At 34.3% G+C, this 21,795-nt stretch overlaps 1 protein-coding gene across 1 annotated transcript; it reads left to right on the top strand.

Moving 5' to 3' along the window:
- Positions 1-11,821: 11,821 nt before the first annotated feature.
- LOC114262431 (calmodulin-like) lies at positions 11,822-21,594 on the top strand. Its single transcript, XM_082897505.1, has 3 exons — positions 11,822-11,928; positions 14,372-14,611; positions 21,136-21,594. The coding sequence occupies exons 1-3, from the start codon at positions 11,822-11,824 to the stop codon at positions 21,287-21,289; spliced, it is 501 nt and encodes a 166-aa protein (XP_082753631.1). The 3' UTR covers positions 21,290-21,594.
- Positions 21,595-21,795: the final 201 nt, after the last annotated feature.

Raw genomic sequence — 21,795 nt, 5'->3', positions numbered from 1 at the left:
CTGGGACTTTCTTCCTTCCATCGCCGTCGTCGGTGGCCAGAGCTCCGGGAAGTCTTCAGTGCTAGAGAGCATTGTTGGGAAGGACTTTTTTGCCTCGTGGATCACCCCCCTCTTTTTCCTTTCTTTTTCTTTTTAATATTTACATCCACTATCTTTTTGTCTTTCAAATGAAGCCACTACCTTACCCCACACCAATTTTTTTATTCATTTTATTCTTCTTATCATCCTCGTTACCCCACTTTCTCTCTTTCATTTTTTCACTTTCCAACCCACCGAGGCACATCCTTTCGCCATTCATATATTCTTATTATTATTATTATCATTAATTAAAAAAAAAAAAAACCCAAACCCTTTGCAGGTTTTCCCCCAAACCGTGGGCCACGAAACTTTTTTTCATTATTATTTCTTTACCAAAAAAAAAAAAATAACAAAAATAAAATAAAATAAAATAAAATAAAATAAAAATCACACCAATGTTTTTCATATCACCCATCCACAAATATTTTTATCTATTTTCTTTATCCATTGTTTTATTTTTATTTTATTTTTATTATTAAACAAAACAACAACACAAAATCACACCAACAACATTCCACAACCTTGTCATTTTATTCATATCAGGGGATCAACTCCGCTCCTAATTTTACACCAAAAAAAAAAAAAAAAAAAAAAAAAAAACAACCACAAAACAACCACATCCACAGGCAGGATTTTCTTCTCTACTTTGCCGCCGGTCTTTTCTTCTTGCCTCCGTCCTGGGCGGCCCTTGACGGTGCTGCCTCCGTGTTTTCCACACCACCGAGCACGTTCACTCCCCCATAGTCCTCCACTGCAGCATATGGCGGACCTCCAAATCGGAACATCATGGTGGCCTTCCGCTTCAGCTCCTTGTTTTCTGTCTTTAGCACACTTATCTCTGCTCGCGCATCCTTATACATGCGTTGGAGCAGAGCCAGTTGGGCGCTTAAATGCTGCACCTCATTTGTCCTACTCTGAAGCCGGTGCGACAAGTTTGTGACCGCAGTCATGGTTTCCACACGACTTTAAAGTATACTGATTGGCCTCAATATCAGTTTGCACCGCCATTTTTTGCTCCACCGACCGCATCGGAAAGTTCAACGGAGCAAACACAGAGGTGTTTGGTTGAGGTTCACTGGCCACCGCACCAGTTATCTCTCTTGTTGACTCATTGAGGTCGGGAAAGAGAGTGAGCAGACCACGGGACGAAGAGGCCATGTTCTGGGTAGCTGGACGGGAAGAAGAAGCCATGTTGCTGAGTGTTTCAGAGACGGGTTGGTTACAGAGTATTACAGAGTTTCTCTCTCAGCAACCGCAGAGTTTTTTTCAGAGGTTTCAGACTGGTTTGATTTCCACATGTTCTCTCAGCCTCCGCATTGATTTATATAGAACATGACGAAGAGGCCGACACGCGCACTGTCGATCACGTGCATCGCCGCGTGTCTGGCGCGCCTTTTGATGGCTCGTCTTTTGATGAATTGGGCACGCCTTTTGATGGCACGCCTTTTTATGAATTGGGCACGCCTTTTGATAGATTGGGCACACCTTTTGAGGGTGCGACTTTTTAGGGGTCCGACAAGACTCTGTAAACTGTCCCGACATTGATTCCGGTTAGCTCCTTTATGGGTCCGACAAGACTCTGTAAACTGTCCCGACATTGATTCCGGTTAGTTTCTACAAGGGTCCGACAAGACTCTGTAAACTGTCCCGACATTGATTCCGGTTAGTTTCTACAAGGGTCCAGCAAGACTCCGTAAACTGTCACAACAACTGTCACAACATTGTCTGCTACAACGGTCCGACATGACCCCATAAACTGTCTTCTCCAACGGTCCGACATGACCCCATAAACTGTCTTCTCCAACGGTCCGACATGACCCCATAAACTGTCTTCTACACCGTTATGACACCACCATACAGTGTCCTCTACAACGTTATGACACCCCCATACAGTGTCCTCTACAACGTTATGACACCACCATCCAGTGTCTTCACCAATGGTCTGATACGACCATACAGTGTCTCCTATCCTCTTTTATTTTTATATATTTTCTTGTTTTCTTACTCTCTCCAAACTCAAGTTGGTTAGTTTCTATCCTCCTTGAGTTTGCGGGGGGCTGTTAAAATTTACCATCACCTACCACTAACTTACCATCACCTACCACACACTCACCTACTACACTCACCTACCACCACCATCCACTACACCTACATCTATATAAGGAACCATTTGTAATAGACAGAAAATCATCAATATATCAATCAATAATACATAAATTCTTATAAGTTTCTTTACTTTATCATCCAAAAAAGGTTTCTTTAGAACTATATATACTGCAGTGAGTAGCTTCAAATTCAATTCGAACATACATCAACATATACACTGCAATTTATGATTCTATATTTGTTTGATAGTTTTCAATAAATGTTTCTCCTTTTACATCTAGGGTTCAAATCTCGGTTGATATGATGTGTGCATGCCTTGCTTGTACAAAATATTCATTTTATAATAATCATAAAGAAGGATTAATAATAATAATTATTATTATTTTTATTATTATTAATCATTGAAGGCAGATTAATAATAATAACTATCTCCATTAATAATAATTATTATAATAATAACTTAAAAATAACTATCTTCATTGAGTTTTAGTGTGATGGATTAATAATAATAACAATAATAATAATATTATTATTATTATTTATAAATATAAAATGTAATATATACGCATCGTTTTTGAAATTGTAAGTTGATAATCATAATCAAAAGTTAAAAGAACTCATTTTTCAGCTTGTACGGTACATAATCAGTTTTTTTAAGGTTATTTATACCTCATTAGCTATAAGTAGTAGTTAGTGCAGTTTATATGAGCTACTTATAGCGGGTTTTTTTGTTATTATTTGAAAGTCAAATGAGGGGTATTTTTGGTTTTTGCTTTCTGATGATTAGTTTTTAACTTACAATAAGTTGCACCAAACAGGTCTATGTTGTGATGAAAATATATGTTGCATTTGATAGAGTTTTAGAATTATGATTTGAAAATAGAGTCGTATTTTAAGTTTGTGAATTTTAGAATTAAGATTTGAGTGTACAAAATTTGTTTGGTTATGAGTTTTAAAAAGTGTTTGAATTGAGTGATGCGACATAATATTGAAAAGTGAGTGTTTTGAATAATAGGTGTGGAATTAATTTTCTAAAATTGTAACCAAACAACACACACAAACTAAAGATTAAAATTAAACTTCAAAAACTCTACCAAACAGAAGTGATTGGTGTTTCCGAAGGACCTTAGTTTCCCAGAAGCTCCAACTGCAGAATTTACCAAAAGTCACTTGATGGGGTCTCTAACCCTAAAACGTGTATATAGCAAACTAATAGCAAATGCCCAAGACAAAGACTTTAAAGAGGACCTGAGCTGAGTTTGTCCATTTCAAGTCCCATTTCTTGGAACCCGTAGTGTAATTGTGAAGTGTTGTTATTGATAGCCAAAATCTACCTTTCATCTCTTTTTAGCTTTTCTTACTCTTTCCAAGTAATTTCCTTAAATTTATTGCTGAGAAAAAACGCATTATTATGGGTGAAGGAGGTTCCATAACAGCTAAAGATTCTCCGTTTCTAAATATTTTGTCTCTCAATATTAAAATATTCACAATTATTAGATTATGTAAAAATTTTAAGATGCAGAAATCTCGAGACATTAAATAGTTTTAGATGTTTTGAATCATATAAGAATCTCAAATTGCAAAAATCGTGAGACTGAGACATGTCTTAATGTTATGCAATGCGTGTACAAGTAATCATGTGTGTGGGTAATCCGTAAAGAAAGATCTCTATAGTATAAAATGTCTTTTTTTGGGGGGTGGGTAAGTGAATATAAATGCCTTTATATACAATATAAAGAAACATTAGGGTCTAGATGGGGAATAGGCCTTGTTTTGTTTTAGTTTCAAATTTTATTTGTTTTTTTGTTTCTTTGGTTTTTAATTTTGTGCTTATGACAGTAATAAAATATATATATATATATATTTGAAAAGTTTGGAAACCCTCATTGATTCTATATAATTTTAGGAAAATGCCTCCGACCCCCAGTGGGGGTGCTGGGGGGTCGTGCGTGTAGGGCCCTGATTGGGAGGAAAAAAAAAACTATTTTTTTTTTTCCAGCCAACGAGGCCGCGTCACGTCACTGGGGGTCGGACCTCCACTGGGGGTCTGTAGCATTGTTCATAATTTTAATTCTTGTGAGAAAATAGTTCTTAAAAATTCACGAAAGAATTTAGAAGTATGAGAAAGCCTTCCTGAAAAAAGTTTTCGGAAATATTTTATCAAACATTGTATATCAATTTACTTTTTTATTATTTTTTGAGAACCCAAAAATAAATAAATAAATATTGGAGGCTGATCACTGTCCATTTCACCAGGTAGGGTTGGAATTGGTTGGCATCCACAACTTCAAGGATTGGCTTAATTAATTTTTGGTTTTGACTTAATGTGCATTCATTAGTTCAAGGTTTGGTTTTTTAGCTCAAGAAGGCTTTAGCACCATAAATCTTGCTAAAAAATAAATAAATAAAAAATCTCCATGGCAAAGGATCCTCTATGTTCAAATGTCTTTGTCCTAGTGTTTCCAAATATGTATAATTATTATATCATATAAAAATTTTGAAAGTGTAAAATTATCCAATAGTTATAAATATTTTGGAACATGAGATAAAAGACATTTGAGATGAAGGGTCTTGCCCAAAATTGTAGTCCACTTTCTGGAGCTGGGGTGCTGGCACAGCAGCCTGCTGTGCCCCTTTATGGGAAGGTCGTTCCGAGTGTCTTTCGATAATTTTAATCGTTCATATTATAAAGTTTGTCAAGAATATTATTCATGTAAAAATATAAGTTAATCGGATATTTGTAATTCCATGATTAGGTCGTAATTATTTTTAAAAATTTATAAAGTTATGTTAATCCTTAATTTTTATAAAAATAAATGTACTTTTATTTTAGAACTGCAGATATTTAATCAATTTGATTTTTTACATAATTAATTTACTTAATAAATCTTATAATATGAACAATTCAGATCATCGAGAAAAGCCCAGAACGACTTCCCACAAAAAGACACAGTAGGCTGCGGTGACTTGAAACACAGAGCACCCCCAGGTCCCCAATTTCTTTGCATCCTTGATAAAAATAAATGTGACAGAGCACCCCCTGGTTGGACTATATATATATTGATAAATTACATTGATTTTTTTTTCAAGTTTGGAATAGTATAATAATTTTTATAAGTTTAACATAATTATATTATATTTTTTAAAAAATTTAATTCACATTATACTTGACTCTCTTTTAATTAAAAAATCAATCATTAAATCATATTAATAGAAAATGATATTATTTTCTTTTTTATACTAAAATATATATTTTATCTATTTATCTTTGATATAGTTATATCATTTGTATTATTTTTTATCATCTTAATTTTATTAAAAGAAAGATTGATATAATTATTTAAAAATTATAATGCATATTATAAGTTCTTCAAAATGATGAAGTTTAAAATGTTGAGGCAATCCCACATCGCCTGGGAGAGATATTTGCAACCAACTTATAAGCGTATTAATCATCTTCACATTGTAAGAGGCCTTTTAAAGCTGTAAGGCCGACAGACGTCGTTTCGCCACCTCGTAAAAGCGGACAATGTTTTACCGGGCGCAAGAAGCCAGTCACGTCATAAAACAAAATAAAATAAAAAGGATAAATTACAATAGGATCAAAAAGTTAATCTAATCTAAATATAAATGAGACGGTCTAGGAGACGCCTATATCAGAGTGTTATTGCTTCAATTCTCTTATCAATTGTTTTTAAATAATTAATAAAAAAATTGTGCAACACGTAAAAGGGGAAGAAAGGAAGAGAGGAGAAGAAAGAGGGTGGGCGTATATGTGTTGACACTTGGCAAATAAGACAAAAAAAAATAAAAAATAGAAAAGGACTAAATTGACCTTTCATATTTAATATATGTGTCAAAAGTGTGTGGCCAGCACAATTTCTAATACCTAAAAAAACACTTAATATAAATGTAGTTAATTTTACTGTCAAAATCAATTACAATTGTAGAAAGGACCACAGAGATATACCCTATTCACATACAAAAATTTCTTCCTAAAAAGAGTTATTGGTAACTATTTAAAGGTGAATCTTTAAATTTTGTGGAGTTTATCTCTTATGTTCATTGATATATGAGTAATACTATGATTACTTAGGTACCGTTTGGGAAGAAGTTGGTTGGGTTTTTTTGGCTATTTTAGCCACAAAAAATAAAATAGGCTATTTTAGCTATAACAAACAAAACATCACATCCAACCCATAATCATTACACTCTTCTCTTACAAAAAAAAACTAAAAAGCCAAAAAATCCTTCCCAAACCAAGCTTTTTAGCCCAGGCTAAAATAGCCAAAAAAGCCAAAAAGCCAACCCACTTCTCAAACGAAGGCTTAAAATCTTATTAATAATTTTACTAAAAATATTTATATCTAAATATTATTGGAGGTTTAAATTTTTTTTTTTTTTTTTTGACAATTAATTGCATTTGACTATTTATATTTTTAGTAAAATTTTTAATAGGATGGTTAGTAAGTGTATAATTATTTTTATATTTGGTCCTTTTAGATTGACTTTTTATTAGCACATTTATTTGGGTTTACAGTTTTTTAAGCTAACTTTTAGTTTTGTCTTAAATCCTAAAATAAATATTAATTGACAAATACATTAAAAAAAACAACAAGAAGTTTAGGGGTTATTTTGGGTGTCATAAATAAGTGTACTTTTTGGACTTAAAAGTTGAGGGAAAAAATATGATTGTTTGGGTTAACTTTTTGACTTTTTATAAAAAAATGTGTATTAAAAAATTGTATAAATTAGTGTGTATGAGAAGATTAGAGTGTGAGTTGTACGGCTGTCATGTCTGCAAAGGTGGAATAGATGCTAAGAAGTAATTGTCCATTTTTGGGCATTGCACTGGACGGTGTTCTTCGGCTCGTGGGGGCCATCACGGATCTCATTTTGATAATCTGAACCGTTCAATGTGTAGAATCAATGTTTTCAAAACCGGACCGGTGAGCGAACCAAAAAAGGAACTGGGTGGACGGGTCACCGGTTCAACCGTCGGGTGAAAGCAGTCGAAACGTGACGTCATAATTAATATTATATAATTAAAAAATATAATTATAAATTATAAATAAATAAAAATATATATAAATAATCAAATGAAAATAAAAATTGTTGCATAGTATTTATTAATAATGTTTAATAAAGTCATAACTGATAAAAAAAATCACTTATTTTAAAGAAATTAAATTTTTTAAACATTCCCTCCAAATAAATTGATTGATTGCTAGATTTAATTTTGGAGGGAAATGAAATTTTCGACTCTCCTTCCAATCAATATGTTTCAAATAATTTGATTGAATTCCACATAGAATTTTGTAGGTTCTCTTTGAAAAACCTTTTCCTATAAATAGGAATAGACTTTCATAATCTTCTCAAGCTTTCAATGAGACTCTTCCTTATAAGAGGAGACTCTTGAAATAAGAATTTTTAGTCAAAATTTTGAAATATATATATATATATATATAAGAAATAAATAAAAAAAGTAAAACCCAAAAAAAAAAAAAAGACTGGTTTGACCCTCCCGACCCTGTTCGGGTCACCGGTTTTGCCGATTTGACCACTGGGTCACTGGTTTTCCCTGATTTTGGCCCCACTTTGGGTTTAGGGGGTTGACCGGACCGGATCAAGGCCCGGTTCCCGGCCTGACCAGCCGGTCCAATCCGGTCCGGTTCGAGTTTGAAAACATTATGTAGAACTCGTCAAGTACTATATGCTTGTAAAAAATTACGTTGATCGGATATCGATAGCTATCTGATCAGATTTGTTTTTTTCCAACCATTAATTATAAATCTCTTTATTTTTTTTATACAAAATTGAATTGATCATATAGTTATCGATATTCGATCAATGTGATTTTTTATGGATATATAGTACTCGACAAGTTCTACACATTCAACAGTTCAGATTATCAAAACAGGACCCGTGATGGGCCCCACGGGCCGAATAATAGTGTGTTAAATTTACATCCCAACTGTGCACTTTTTGTTACACAACGCAGTACAAATCTGAGACTGTCAGATTGATATGTTGTAATTTTGTGTATAAAATTAATTTTTTAATTTTTTTTTTTTGTGAATAATGATAACTTTTTAATTTTTTTAATGGGTTTTTAATTTTTTTACTATTTTGTGATATGTCAAACTTGGGCTTATTCTAAAACTTGATAAAAAGCTTATCCAAAAGTATGGTTCATCTAGTAATACTTCAATTTTATTTGAATAGTGTTAAAAAAAATAATAAAAAAAAGGAAGAAGGAGGGAAAAGGAGGGAAAGAGGGAGAGAGTACATGATTGATATATAGACTTGTATGGAAAACCTTATAAGAAACTTATCCAAAAGCATAATTTAACTAACAATTTGAGTAGTGTTATACAAATAAAAAATTATATATAAGTATTATGCACAATGATTTTAGGAAAAAATTCAAAAACAATTCAGAAAGACAAAAATATATATATGGTCTCGTTTGGGAAGTTGCTATTTTAGAAGTTTTTTGATTTTTTGACTATTTTAGTAGGCTATTTTAGTTTGTGTATTTGGAAAGTTGGGTTTAATTTTTGGGTTGATTGTTATATTGAAAAATGTGTTTGAAATGATGTTTAAATTGAAATGACAAATTTGCCCCTGACTTTATTTTTTCCAAAATTGTTGTGTAGGGGTAATATAGTAATTTAACCTATCTGCAGCCTACACTGTTGGTGGCAGTGTAGGCTGCGTTGCTGCAGCAGCCGTTGCTTTTTGACTTTATTTTTATTTTTTATTTTTTTTTTGAAAATCAATGGCAGTCGTTGCTTTTTGGCTATTTTCTCATTTAAGGCTAAAATAGCCTCACTCACGGCTTCCCAAAGACCCCCTATATATATAGTGGGATTTTTTTGTTTATTTTGATATTTTTTTTTAAATTAAAAAAAGTATGTTTTAGATTCGTCTACACGAGACGGATTAAAAAAAAAATTTGACATTATTTAAAAAAAAATCACTAAAAATAAAAAATAAAAATAAAAAATACTTTCCTTTATTCCCATACACCCACGCATTATTTCGTAAATAAACATGATTTAGGTAGGCGCATGGACCACGAACCTAGTCCCCGGCAACCATGGAACACCAACCTAATCCCTTGACCATCGTCAAACTTGGGAGATAGGTGGTTATTGCGCGAGAGGCACAATAATCACAGTTATGCAGTTGTAGGGGCCAATTTCAATACCCGGTTCACTGATGCAAATTGTTTACATTTTAGAATATATCGAATATAACATATTTATAAAAAAATTAAGTTGATCGGATATTGTTAACACTTTCATCCACACATATTTATATTTAATTTTATATTTCGTTACAATTGCCATTTATTTTTATAAATATAAACATAATTAAATAAAATAGTTAATATCTATTTAATTTTTTATAAATATAATTTACCCGATATACTATAAAATATAAATAGCTAGAATCGTCTAAATATGCCATAAAATAACCTCGACCAAATGCTAATGATGGTTGTGCCCCACACAACGTGACTCCATGTCGTCAAACCTGCCTTGGATATTAGAGAGTGTAAAAAAATAAGAAAATGTCAACAAAACAGAAAAAGAAAATAAAGTTTAGGGAATTTGGATTTGGATTTGGATTTGGATTTGGATTTGGATTTGAATTTGAATTTGAAAGGAAAAAGAAAATTAAAAAAAAAAAAAGAAGATGAAATGTAAATAAAATATACTTATATTTAATATATATTTTCTCTTTTCTCTTCTAATTTTTTTTTAAAATCCCTAAACCAAATACAACAATAGAAGAGACAAAAGGGCAAAATGGTAAAAGAAAATATGGTTTCCCTTGTGAGATGAGAGAAAATTCTATTTCCACACATTAAATTACCTCAATCCGCACACTTAGGCCTTGTTTGAGAAGTGACTTTTTTAGCAAAAAAATTAAAAAGTTACTAAAAAAATCAAAAAGTCAATAACCTATACCAAAAAGTCAAAGATTTCATTTTCTCTCAACTTTTTACACATCTTTTCGTAAAAAATTAAAAAGTCATTCCAAACATACTAATTTTTTTTTTATATATCATATTTTAGCTAAAAAATTACTAAAAAAGTCAGTTCCCAAACGAGGCCTTAATGAATCTTTTTTATATTATATTTTTGTTCGATAATAAAAATACCAAAATACCTTTATCTTTCCAATAGGAATCCTAAGTTATCGTTGTCACCACCTATCTCCAACCCCTTGCTTCCGGTAGCTGTCCCTCCACAGCTTCCGTTCATTCCTGCTGCCTCCATCAACCACCACATCTATCGTTAACAGTAACCCAAACATTGTTGTCTTAACCCCAACATTACCACACATACCATTGTTGCCATTGTTGTCGTCGTCGCCGCCACCACCATCAAATCGCCTCTTCTCCTCTCAACCTTCCTCTTCCTCCGATGACCTTTGCCAGTCCCCTTTCCCATCTCCCGTTGCTCATCATCGTTGGGATCTCACCATTCTCGGTTGCGATAGCAATTGCGACACCTTCACACCGGCATCCCTTGCATCATCTTCCCCAATCCATCTCAACTTTCGCAACCAACAAAACTGCCATAGCCAGCGTCCTCTCTCATCTTTTTTTCTTCAATTCAAACGTTAGATCTGGGATTTTCAAATTTTCCTCTTTGTTAGTAATGGTGGTTGGGATTGTTATTGATCATCGGTGGTAGAGATCGAGCTGCAATGGTAGAGGAAGACGGCAGCTAGAGGTAGTGGTTGAGGATGGTCGGAGGTGGCAGAGACTGGTGATAATGGTGGTGTGAAGAAGGAAGGAGATGGGAACATTTTTGATAGAATAAGTTGTGTATTAAGTAAAAAATAAGATTTTAAATTCATTAAGGATTTGTTTGGGAAGTGGGGTGACTTTGTGGCTTTTTGATTTTTTAGTTATTTTAGCATGAGACTAAAAAGTGTCGTTTGGAAAAGGCTTTTTGAATTTTTGTGAGAGAGAGGATGTAATGATTATGAGTTAGATGTGATGTTTTATTTTATTGAATTAAGAATTTTATTTTATTTTATTTTTTATGACTATTTTAATTAAAAAATTTCAAACTTTAATTTTTCAAACAAGTTTTAAATGTGTATTTTGAAAAATAATGCACATAAAAAATATTTGATGTGTGAAAATAGAAAATTTTGGGCAAATTACAAACACCCTCCTCGAGATTTGGTGAAAATACAGATTTTCCCCTGAGGTTTGAAAAATTACAAATTGCCCCCTGAAGGTCAAATTTTCATAACAAATTAGGAGAAATTATTGGAGAATCTGTATGAAAATAAAAATCTCAAGGGGTAATCTGTTATGAAAATATAAATCTCAGGGTGAGATATAATTTCTCAGACTTCAGAGAAAATCTGTATTTTCACCAAACCTCGATGGGGTGTTTGTAATTTGCCCTAGAATTTTCCAATCCATCAATAACCCTTTGACCATTCCCTCCCTCGCTGTCTCTACTCTCTCTCTATATATATATTAAGCATATTCGTCTGTCATTGCCATAATAAATACCCGTTAACGCAGATGCTCCCCTCTTTTTCATTTATCTTCGCTTATTTTCCTTCGATTTTCTCTCACTCTCTCGGAAAACTCACCAGAATGGCCGATCAGCTCACTGACGATCAGATCTCCGAATTCAAGGAGGCTTTCAGCCTTTTCGACAAGGACGGAGACAGTCAACTTTCCCTTTCCCAATCCGCCCCCCCTCTCTCTCTATATCTATATCTATATCTATATTTATACATATATATGAATCTGGTTCTTGGTTTGATATGTTTTGTTCAGATCTATGGGTTGATCGTTGTTATTTCGCTTCCTTCGACACTATTTGGTTAATTTTAGGTCTTTTTGTCCATCATAGAATCCCTTCAGATTTGAAGGTTTTTCTCTCTATCTCTTTGTATGTAATTGATTGATTGATTGGTTCGTTTATATTCACGTGATACCCCTAGATCGTTTCGAAATTTTCCGTCTCGAATATCATTTTTTGAGATGTTGGTTGTAGGGTTGTTGTTAGGTTTGATGCGTATCAAACGCACTGCACATGATGTTGATATTTGGATTCGAGGCTATTATTTGCTGATCGTTATCATCTATTTTTCTGAGCCCCAAATCCTTCTTGTGTTTTTTTTTTTTTTTTGTTTCTGTGATGATGCTTTATTTATGTGTTCTGATGATGCTATTTATGTATCTGATCCATGCTTTATAAGTTCTCTCTGGGTCCTTTTTCTTGATTGATTGTGGTTATTTTATTTATTTATTTATTTTTTGAGAACTGTCTAATTTTTGCATGCATTAGGCTCGGTTGCATTGGCCCTTTCATATGATGGATGGAAACGCATTAGAGCATCTCTAATCCTTGCTCTCTCTTTTTCATCAAATTTGATTGAAAATTTGGTTAAAAGCTCGATCTAGTATTGGAACGCTCTAATCCTTTGTTTTTTGTTTTTAATCAAATCATTTTGAAAAATCCCAAACTTATCCTAAAATCTTGTTTTAACCATTTCTGATGAAATAAAATAACTCCCTATTCTTACTCTTTTTAAATTCTCGTCAATTGTGTGTAAAATATGACTGTTGGGAATTTGGTGAAGGATTTTGGTTCATCTTTGGTGAAAATTTTGCCTCCCCCTTGATTTGATAGATGTTTGATAAAATGATTGGAGCTCAATTTTAGCTCTTTGCTCATCAAATATGAATTTGATGAAAGAATTGGTAAAGGATTGGAGATCTCTTCGGAGCTGTAGTTTCATTCCCTTCTTGTGGCTCTTTTTAGTAGGGAATTAAAAATGATTGTTATGGTACTATTTTTTTTATACAAAAAACATTAGCAGATTTATGTTTGGGACAAAAATACCTTAAATATTTGTTGGACTTGAGTGATTGTAATCAAATTTTGTGGTAAAAAATATCTTTATGTTTCTACAAATCACAAAATTGTCTTCTTCCTCCTCTGTTTACTATTTCTCTCCCCTCATATATGTGGTATGTATTTCTTGTCTATAATTAGCAACCATGCACTTATCTCCCCACCAGAGCACAACCGGTAGTCAAGCATCCATTGGTCTCCCCCTCACTGAAACACAAACACAGCACATTTGATCATCCTCAACTACCTTCTTTTTAATCAGTAGCTTGTCTAGTGCAGCACAGAGACCATTTGACTATTATCAAAGGGATGTAGGACCATTAGCCATTGCATATAACGGAGTGGTACTAAAGATGTTTAAAGTCTGGAATTATTTAAGATGTTGGTTTAGAAACCCTTTGTTTACAAAATACTTAGTGAGATACAATACAATTAGAGAAGAAAGTTAGTATCAGATTAAAAAACCCTCTGTCTCTAATTTTTTGGTTATCTTAAATCTTTTTGTTTTGAGCTAATTCTGCGTCATTTGGCTCTCTCTTTGTCTCTCTCTCACTTTTTTTCCATTTCGCTTAGCCTGGGGAATTGAGATTCAATTTTTATGGTGTTAGCAATAGACTGCATCTGGTACTTGCAGCTTTTGGATAAGGCTAGTCTTTACTGATTAATGCATATTTTGAGTCTTGCATATATTAAATTTCGCTGAATCTTATAACTGAATTTACTCAAACAGAGCACGTATACTCCAGATTTGAGTTTAAGCTGTGCTATATCATTTTTGTACTGCCAGATCATTTTATTAGTCAATAGTTAGGGTGGATGTCTAGTAATTGGTTTATATATGTAATATATGTGTGGGTGTGCACTGGTTTAGTTCAGATCTCAAAAAAAAAGATGAGGTTATCAAGGTCAATTATCAAGTGTTGTTCATGGAATTTGGTGAGGCACAATGACTTGAGTGCTTATTTCTTAATGTCAAGGGGTTTGCACAGGGCCCCCTGTTACATGGTGTAAATGAAATTCGCCCTAAAATTGTGTGAATTATATCTTCTCCGTCATAACCAATGTGGCAATTTTGTTTGGTACTTGAGACCTTGGACCTAAATTCGTTGTCTTTCCTGTGTTGCCTTTTGCACCACTTGCATGTTTTGTATTTTTCTTACATGATAATGCTAAACTATTGTTTTGTGTTCATCTCCTAACCCTCAGTCTCTCTCAATTTTTTTTGCTTACGTCAGTTCTTTTGGCATGGCCTTGACGTTTTGACATTTTGCTGTAATGTTGTTTTCAGATATTGCTTCAGGTTGCATCACTACCAAGAAGCTTGGAACGGTGATGCAGTCGTTGGGGCAGAACCCGACAGAAGCTGAGCTCCAGGACATGATAAATGTGGTTGATGCTGATGGAAATGGGACAATTGATTTCCCAGAGTTCCTCAACCTGATGGCCAGGAAGATGAAAGATACTGACTCTGAGGAGGAGCACAAGGAAGCTTTCCGGGTTTTCGACAAGGACCAGAACGGCTTCATTGTTAGATAATGTCTCAATGGGACCACATAATTAAATGTGGTGTTATCATTTATAAGAAGCCTACAATTTAAGTGATTCAATTTAGTTAATAGGCTTAAGGGTATATATGTGTTATGGACCTAATGTGTAGATACTAGTTGTATAATTTCTATTTCTATGAGGGGCAGAAATAGAAATTAAAACATATTGGTTAAAGTTGGTTTTCATTACCTTTCAGTTTTAAAACCAATAATGGTTAATTTATTGGTTTTCATTACCTTTCAGTTTTAAAACCAATAATGATTAATTTATTGGTTTTCATTACCTTTCAGTTATGAAAACCAATTACAACCTTTAAAGGGTTATGGTCCCTATTCCTTCCCAAGTGTGAGAAAAAAAATAAGAACACTGTTTGTTTTTCTAAATCCTCTCAAGGAGAAACATAAGGCACCAAATGGGAAAGGATTAGAAGGCAATAACATAGTCAATATCAAAGGTTTTATTGACAATCAGACGCTTCTGTTTAACTGTTCATCGATGAATTCAGGTATGTTTTTTGTCTTGATTTCTTGATAATACACATGGTAAATGATCCGAAACATGAAGTTCTGAAATTTCTCTTAACAAGTGGTATCAGAGCGGTTATATCATGTGTATTATCAGAATAGATATGCTTTTATTCATCCTATTTAGTTTCTTGGAATCAGATTCTGCTTTTTGTATTTCTGTTTTTCCCTCTGCTGCAAATTCTGTTTTGTTTTCTGAAAATGGAACATAATTCGAATGGGCGGTTCATTTTTCAAATGGTGAACATCATGTATTTATATATATATGTATATAATTGGGATTGCTGCAGATTATATAACATATACGGGGTAACAAATAAAGAAATCTTTAAATTTAATGTAATTTCATACAACGTCTACGGAAATTTAATTTTCTAATGTTCTAAATATAAGTCAATTCAAACAAGATGTCACAAAAGTGATCTCTCTTGTCTAGATTGTTTTATATGGAATGTTTTGAAGTTCATGTCTGTGTATCTCATGCGGGTATTTATCAGTCCAAAGACATGATTAATACTTGGCAGAATTACACACACATTTTGTGGTGATAAACATGTGCCAATTGTCAAGGAAACCTAATGTGAATAATAAATCCATCAAAAGATAGATTTGTTATTTGACATAACTTATTGTCAATGTTTGATCATTACAACAAGAATACCACTTACAGTTAATATCACTGCCCAAAGGCTTGGTATTAATGTTGTGCTAGGTATCTTGAGATGTTGTCATTAAATTAATTTATTTAGAGATTATCTGTTTGGTAACTTAATGTGAGCATAATTGTTTATTCCTTTTATTTTCTTTTCGATTCAGCTTTAATGTCGACTACTTCAATCTCTGCCAACATGAACAATGTTCCAATGTTAAATGGAACAAACTTTAAGGACTGGAAAGAGAACATATTGATTGTTCTCGGCTGCATGGACATAGACTTGGCATTAAGGATGCCAAAACCGAATGCTCTCACTGCACAAAGTACTCCTGAGGAAACTGTGTACTTTGATAAGCGGGATCGTTCTAACAGGCTAAGTCTTATGATCATGAAGCGTGGGATTCCAGAAGTTTTTCAAGGTGCAATAACACAGGATGTTACCGTTGCCGGTGAATTTCTTTCAGAAATTCAAAAGCGTTTTGCTAAAAACGATAAGGCTGAAACAAGCACGCTTTTAGCAAGCTTGATTTCAATAAAGTACAAAGGCAAGGGTAATGTTCGCGAGTACATCATGGAAATGTCTCATCTTGCTTCAAAACTTAAGGCACTAAAGCTCGACCTATCTGATGATTTGCTCGTGCATTTAGTTCTCATCTCTCTTCCTACACAATTTAACCAATTTAAGGTCAGTTATAACTGCCAGAAGGAGAAATGGACTCTCAATGAGCTCATTTCATTTTGTGTGCAAGAGGAAGAGAGATTGAAGCAAGAAATGACTGAAAGTGCTCATCTGGCAAGCACCTCCAAGCATACGGGCAAAAGAACGCATAAGGGAAAGGAAGTTGCTATTCCTCAGGGTCCGGAACCAAAGAAACAGAAAGCGCAGGATGGTTGTTTCTTTTGTGGCAAGCCCGGACACAGAAAGAAGGATTGTGCCAAATACGTCGCCTGGCATATAAAGAAAGGTACATTTCATGTTTTGGTCTGTTCTGAAATAAATTTAGCTTCAGTACCAAGAAACACTTGGTGGGTAGATTCTGGTGCTACTACTCACATATGTGTTTCTATGCAGGGTTGCCTGAACTACCGAAAGCCAACTGATGCTGAAAGATACATCTTTGTGGGCGATGGCACGTCAATAGAAGTGCAGGCAATAGTGCACTTTAGATTATTACTGAAAACTGGTTATTATTTGGATTTATTAGACACTTTTGTTGTACCGTCCTTTAGACGGAATTTAATTTATGTTTCTGTATTGGACAAATTGGGATATTATTGTTCTTTTGGAAATATGAAGTTTAGTATGTCTATTAATTCCAATGTTATTGGTACTGGTTTACTTAATGTGTTTGATAATCTATATTTGCTCGAAACTATTGCATCTTATAATGCAACCTTGCACATGGAATCACGAGGTACAAAACGTAAATTAACTAAGGAAAATTCAGCCTCATTATGGCACAAACGCCTAGGTCACATCTTTAAATCTAGAGTTGAGCGCCTTGTGTCTGATGGAATCTTTGACTCTCTTGATTTTTCAGATTTTGATGTCTGTGTTGAGTGTATCAAGGGAAAACAGACCAAAATAAAGAAATATGGTGCCCATAGGACTACAGATGTCTTAGAATTAATTCATACGGACATTTGTGGCCCATTCCCTATGGCGTCTTGGAATGGTCAACAATATTTTATCACATTCATAGACGACTATTCCAGATATGGGTATCTATTTCTTATCCATGAGAAATCACAGTCTTTGGACGTATTCAAACAATTTAAGGCCGAAGTTGAGTTACAACTCAACAAACGGATTAAAAGTGTCAGGTCTGACCGTGGTGGTGAATACTATGGCAGATATGATGGATCAGGTGAACAACGTCCAGGACCGTTTGCAAAATACCTGGAGGAATGTGGAATCGTCCCACAATACACCATGCCAGGATCACCTAGCATGAATGGTGTATCTGAGAGACGAAACCGGACTCTTAAGGATATGGTAAGAAGTATGATCAGTCATTCTACTTTACCAGAGTCCCTCTGGGGTGAGGCTTTAAAGACAGCAACTTATATCTTAAATCGGGTGCCAACTAAAGCAGTTGTAAAAACACCTTATGAGCTTTGGGTTGGGCGAAAGCCTAGTCTAAAACATTTGCATGTGTGGGGGTGTCCTGCTGAGGCGAGGCCTTATAAACCTCATGAACGAAAATTGGACTCTAAAACCATTAGCAGCTACTTTATTGGCTATGCCGAACGATCACGGGGTTACAAGTTTTATGATCCCACAAATAGGTCAATATTTGATACGGGAATTGCAACATTTTTTGAGGATGTTGAGTTTGGGGGGAGAAATCCAGTTTGTCTTTGAGGAGGAAGCAGGAGTAATCCCACTTCCTACTACTACTTTTGACCAATCACAGGTTCCTATACCTGTCATTGCTCGAGAAGTAATTTCGGATCCTCAACCAGACAATGTTGTTCAAGATAATATAGTTCAAACCCCCATTCAAGATGAGGTAATTGTTCCTGAGGAACAAACTCTACAACCTCAACCTCAAGAATCTGTGCCATAAAGTCGATCCACCAGAGAAAGGAGATTTGCATTTTCAGATGATTATATTGTATATCTCCAGGAACATGAGGTAGAAAATGGAATGTCGAAAGATGATCCAATCAACTTTCGTCAAGCCATGGAAAGTTCCAACTCTCATAAGTGGATAGAAGCCATGAATGAAGAATATAAGTCTATGCAAGACAATAAAGTTTGGGAACTTGTCTCATTACCAGTTGGTGCGAAGCCCGTAGGTTGTAAATGGATATTTAAAACCAAAAGGGATTCAAATGGTAATGTGGAGAGGTATAAGGCACGTCTTGTAGCCAAAGGCTTTACTCAAAAAGAAGGAATTGACTTTAAAGAAACTTTCTCTCCAGTTTCTTCGAAAGATTCTTTTAGGACAATTATGGCGCTTGTTGCATATTTTGATCTTGAGTTGCATCAGATGGATGTCAAAACAGCTTTTCTTAATGGTGACATTAAAGAAACAATTTATATGGTGCAGCCAGAAAACTTTGTGTCAGGAGACCCAAAGAATATGGTTTGCAAATTGACTAAATCCATCTATGGACTCAAACAAGCTTCTCATCAGTGGTACTTCAAATTTCATCAAATTCTCACTTCGTATAGTTTTGAAACTAATGTTGTTGATGAATGTGTGTATCACAAGTTCAGTGGGAGTAAACACATATTTTTGGTTTTATATGTTGACGACATATTGCTTGCCACAAACGATATAAACTTATTGCATGACACCAAGAGATTTTTATCTAAGAATTTTGAAATGAAAGATCTTGGTGATGTTTCCTTTGTATTAGGAATCGAAATACTCCGAGATCGTTCTCGGGGTATTCTGGGATTATCACAAAGGAGCTATATCGAAAAAATACTCATTAGATTTGGCATGCAAAATTGTAAATCAGGTGAAACCCCGGTTGCTAAGGGAGACAAGTTTAGTCTCAGCCAATGCCCGAAGAACAGTCTTAAAATTCAAGAAATGCAGAAGATTCCTTATGCCTCGGCTCTAGGGAGTCTAATGTATGCTCAAGTATGTACGCGTCCGGATATTGCGTTTATAGTTGGCATGTTAGACAGATATTTAAGTAATCCTGGCATGGATCATTGGAAAGCAGTCAAGCGTGTTATGCGATATTTACAGAGAACAAAGGAATATATGCTCACATATAGGAGATCGGATAAGTTAGAGGTCATTGGATATTCCGACTCCGATTTTGCTGGATGCCAAGACAGTAGGAAATCCACATCAGGCTATATTTATCTGTTAGCTGGCGGAGCAATTTCTTGGAGGTCTGCAAAGCAGACGCTCATAGCTTCATCCACCATGGCTGCAGAGTTTGTAGCATGTTATGAGGCATCAAACCAAGGGATATGGCTGCGGAATTTTGTCACTGGGTTGCGTATTTTGAAAGGCACTGAAAGACCACTTAAAATATATTGTGACAATAAGTCTGCAGTTTTATATTCCAATAACAACAGGAGCTCGACAAAATCAAAGCATATTGATATCAAGTTCCTAGTTGTAAAAGAAAGAGTGCAGAGTGGACAGATTTCCATAGAACACATTGGGACAAACTCCATGATAGCGGATCCACTTACGAAGGGACTACCACCCAAGGTCTTTCATGAGCACACTGCTCAGATGGGTGTTGTTCTATTTGAGAACATTCTGGTTTAGTGGGAGTTTGTATTTATTTTACTGCTTTATGTCAGCCTTGAGTTTTATCTATATAATTAGATTAATTTCTGCAGAAATGAAGTATTCAGTTTATTACACTCTGTTACGTACTGTGAAGTATTGATCTCAATAAAGTTAAGTAGGACCAGTTGGAAATAGGCATGTATGGATCACATCACATGTAATTTCCATGCTACGCATCCATGATTGATCTATGTCATTTAGCTGTATTCGTATACGTGACCATTGGTGGGTCGAGTTACGATTAATGTAACGAAGACCGCTTTGATCCTATATTAATATAGTTAATGGACAAGATTGTTTGGATACCCTCAAGTTATGATAACAAATTTCTGAGCTCACTAAAGTTAAGCACATTTTTCAGGATACATATGTGGTCCAGTGGGAGATTGTTAGATAATGTCTCAATGGGACCACATAATTAAATGTGGTGTTATCATTTATAAGAAGCCTACAATTTAAGTGATTCAATTTAGTTAATAGGCTTAAGGGTATATATGTGTTATGGACCTAATGTGTAGATACTAGTTGTATAATTTCTATTTCTATGAGGGGCAGAAATAGAAATTAAAACATATTGGTTAAAGTTGGTTTTCATTACCTTTCAGTTTTAAAACCAATAATGGGTAATTTATTGGTTTTCATTACCTTTCAGTTTTAAAACCAATAATGGTTAATTTATTGGTTCTCATTACCTTTCAGTTTTAAAACCAATAATGGTTAATTTATTGGTTTTCATTACCTTTCAGTTTTAAAACCAATAATGGTTAATTTATTGGTTTTCATTACCTTTAAGTTATGAAAACCAAGTGTGAGAAAAAAAATAAGAACACTGTTTGTTTTTCTAAATCCTCTCAAGGAGAAACATAAGGCACCAAAGGTGAAAGGATTAGAAGGCAATAACATAGTCAATATCAAAGGTTTTATTGACAATCAGACGCTTCCATTTAACTGTTCATCGATGAATTCAGGTATGTTTTTTGTCTTGATTTCTTGATAATACACATGGTAAATGATCCGAAACATGAAGTTCTGAAATTTCTCTTAACATTCATTTCTGCGGCTGAGCTCCGCTATGTCATGACAAATCTGGGTGAAAAGCTCACTGATAAGGAAGTCGATGAGATGATTCTTGAGGCTGATATAGATGGTGACGGTCAGATCAACTACGATGAGTTCGTCAAGGTCATGATGGCCAAGTGAGGACCAATCAACCCAAAACCAGAAAAAGAGGAAGAAAAAAAATTAACAAAACCAAAAAAAAAAAAAACAGGGCAGATAAGTTTGGATGATATTTCTATTTCTGGGTTAGGACTCTGTTTGGGTGTTTGTCTGTTTTCGTGTCTGCATTTGTTTTGTAGTTATGGGGCTTTTAGTGTCTGCTTGTTTGCTCTGAGTATGGGTTATGGTGTTTTCTTCTTATATGTGATATTTTATGAACCTAGAACAATTGGGAGAATTTCACATGTTTTTATTTATTTATTACGGGTGACTCTAATTTTGTTAAATATTCTGAATGTTGTACTTTGTTTTCTTCATTGTCTGTCCTCAATAATTTGGCAATGGTATTGTTTGATTCGTCATCCATAGGGGTGGCAAAGTCAACCCGAGATCATGAGCTAGTACAATACACTCGTTTAAATTGTCTAAATCAGTTCAAAGTAAATGGATTATGTGGGTGTTTGGCGCAATTTAAAAACTACTTATTT

Source organism: Camellia sinensis, chromosome 12, assembly GCF_055761805.1.
Source record: "Camellia sinensis isolate YWXY chromosome 12, ASM5576180v1, whole genome shotgun sequence".
Taxonomy (NCBI): Eukaryota; Viridiplantae; Streptophyta; class Magnoliopsida; order Ericales; family Theaceae; genus Camellia; species Camellia sinensis.
The sequence above is the reverse complement of the archived record's forward strand: the minus strand, read 5'-3'. Positions and strand labels throughout refer to the sequence as shown.